At 43.7% G+C, this 2,500-nt stretch overlaps 1 protein-coding gene across 1 annotated transcript in view; it reads left to right on the plus strand.

The window, feature by feature from the left end:
- sbf1 (SET binding factor 1) overlaps positions 1-2,500 on the plus strand; it is an 85,935-nt gene that overhangs the window by 49,769 nt on the left and 33,666 nt on the right. Inside the window, 3 exon segments of the mRNA XM_048235618.1 lie at positions 67-99; positions 102-276; positions 2,412-2,500. The exon segment at positions 2,412-2,500 is cut by the window's right edge and continues 24 nt beyond it. Of these exon segments, the coding sequence (XP_048091575.1) occupies positions 67-99; positions 102-276; positions 2,412-2,500 (297 nt within the window).

Raw genomic sequence — 2,500 nt, forward strand, 5'->3', positions numbered from 1 at the left:
CACACACACACACACACACACACACACGGGTAGATATTATGACTGACCCTTCTTCCTCCCCCCCAGGAGAACCTGCATCCCTGCTGTGCCATGCACAAAGGCCCGGGCCTAATTTTGACGAAGTCTCGGGCCCTTCAATGTTACTTTGCTGCTTCCCCCATCTGGACGAGGTGACCGTGCAGCTGTTCATCGACCACGCCAACGCCAAGCTCAAGAGCGCCCCGCCTGTCGTCCGGCCTGAACTCAAGGCCATGGTGCCCTCCGGTCCACCACTGGGTGGGTGTGGGGGGAGGGAGAAGGGGCTGATGGGAGATTGAGTTTATTAGGGGTTATTTGTTATTGTTACTCTATAAATGTAGTTGGAGTTGGTCCTGTGGCTGGAGTTGGTGGTTTTCACCTCCAGGCACTCAAATACAATTGTTTCCCCATGGAATGGTGCGACTGATGTTCCAACATGGAATGGTGCGACTGACCGTTCCAACATGGAATGGTGCGACTGACCATTCCAACCAGAGCCATATAAAGGTACCGTGTAGCCATGTAAAGAGAGAGATTGAGAGAGAGAGAGCAAGAAAGAGAGAGAGGGAGGGTGAGCATGATGATAAGCAGTGTTTAATCTGCTTATAGACCCTTTCAAGAGAGTTCCATTATCAGCATCATAGTTGGCTAGTTGGCATAGTTAGATATAAAGGCTCTGGTTCCAACATGGAATGGTGCGACTGACCGTTCCAACATGGAATGGTGCGACTGACCGTTCCAACATGGAATGGTGCGACTGACCATTCCAACCAGAGCCATGTAAAGGTACCGTGTAGCCATGTAAAGATATAGACCCTTTCAAGAGAGTTCCATTCTCAGCATCATAGTTGGCCCCACAAGACTTCCTTTTTAACATTCCATATGTTATCTTAATGCAGAGGAAGTAGATTGGGAACCAAATAGAACGTTCAAGCATTGTTTTTGTTTTTATTGTTGAAAGGGTCTATATAGATATAAAGGCTCTGGTTCCAACATGGAATGGTGCGACTGACCGTTCCAACATGGAATGGTGCGACTGACCGTTCCAACCGTGCCTCGCATTTATAAAAGCAGGGCGCAAGCACAAAAAAAAGTGAGGCTTCTGAAAACACAAGCTGCTCAAACTTAAAAATAATTCAAGTGTTTTTTCAACAATGGGTCGTACTTAGCTGCCCTCCTTAGCTACATGGCCGTTCAAAAGTTTGGGGTCACTTTAGAAATGTCTAACATTCATTATAGACAGAATACCAGCTGAGATCAGTTGCATTGTTTTTTTGACCAGGTCGGCAGTTTTTAGATTACATTTATGTGCTTACATAATTGCAAAAGGGTTCTCGACTGTTGTAGAAAGAAATCTTTAATGCATCTATCTAGATTGCCCATTATCAGCAACCATTATCAGCATCCAATGTTGCAATGGCACATTCTGTTTACTAAACTGATATCATTTTAAAAGGCTAACTGAGCAAACATTGGAGAACCCTTTTGCAATTATGTAATCTGAAAACTGCTGCCCTGATTAAAAACATTTTGTGGAAGTGACCCCAAACATTTGACCAGTAGGGTAAGTCATGAAGGTAGTGATTTAGCTAAATATTGTGTATCATAGCAACAACATGTACACAATCAGGTTCTACCTCACATGCTTTTAACACTCACTGCTTTGGCGTCCCCGCGCTCTGGAGGAGAAAAGCACATGTCACTGTGAACGCCCCCTAAAGTATATTTAATATATGAAGTATATTAAAGGTTATTCATATATAATATGAAGTATATTTAATATATGAAGTATATTAATGTTTATTCATATCTGTGCTGACTGTCTACTTTTGCATATAGTAGAATGTGATTTACAGTTTGAAATTGATTGTTGATAAACTGTGGTGTTGATGAGTTTGTGTTTTGAAGTGTAATGGGGAATCTCTGGTTGTGGTATTGATGAGTGTGTGTTTTGAAATGTAATGGGGAATGTCTGGTTGTGGTATTGATGAGTGTGTCTTTTGTAGTGTAATGGGAATATCTGGTTGTGTGTGCAGTGGACTCTGTGGTGTTGATGAGTGTGTGTTTTGTCTGTGCCGTGGACTCTGTGTGTTTTGTCTGGTTGTGTGTGCAGTAGACTCTGTGGTGTTGATGAGTGTGTGTTTTGTCTGGTTGTGTGTCTGTGGTGTTGATGAGTGTGTGTTTTGTCTGGTTGTGTGTGCAGTAGACTCTGTGGTGTTGATGAGTGTGTGTTTTGTCTGGTTGTCTGTGCAGTGGACTCTGTGGTGTTGATGAGTGTGTGTTTTGTCTGGTTGTGTGTGCAGTAGACTCTGTGGTGTTGATGAGTGTGTGTTTTGTCTGGTTGTGTGTCTGTGGTGTTGATGAGTGTGTGTTTTGTCTGGTTGTGTGTGCAGTGGACTTTGTGGACCGCAATGGGAATGTGCTGGCCAATAGTGCGCGCCGGTTAGAGGTCGTACGGAACTGCATCAACTACATCTTTGAC

The sequence above is a fragment of the Alosa alosa genome, chromosome 23, assembly GCF_017589495.1.
Source record: "Alosa alosa isolate M-15738 ecotype Scorff River chromosome 23, AALO_Geno_1.1, whole genome shotgun sequence".
Classification (NCBI taxonomy): domain Eukaryota; kingdom Metazoa; phylum Chordata; class Actinopteri; order Clupeiformes; family Clupeidae; genus Alosa; species Alosa alosa.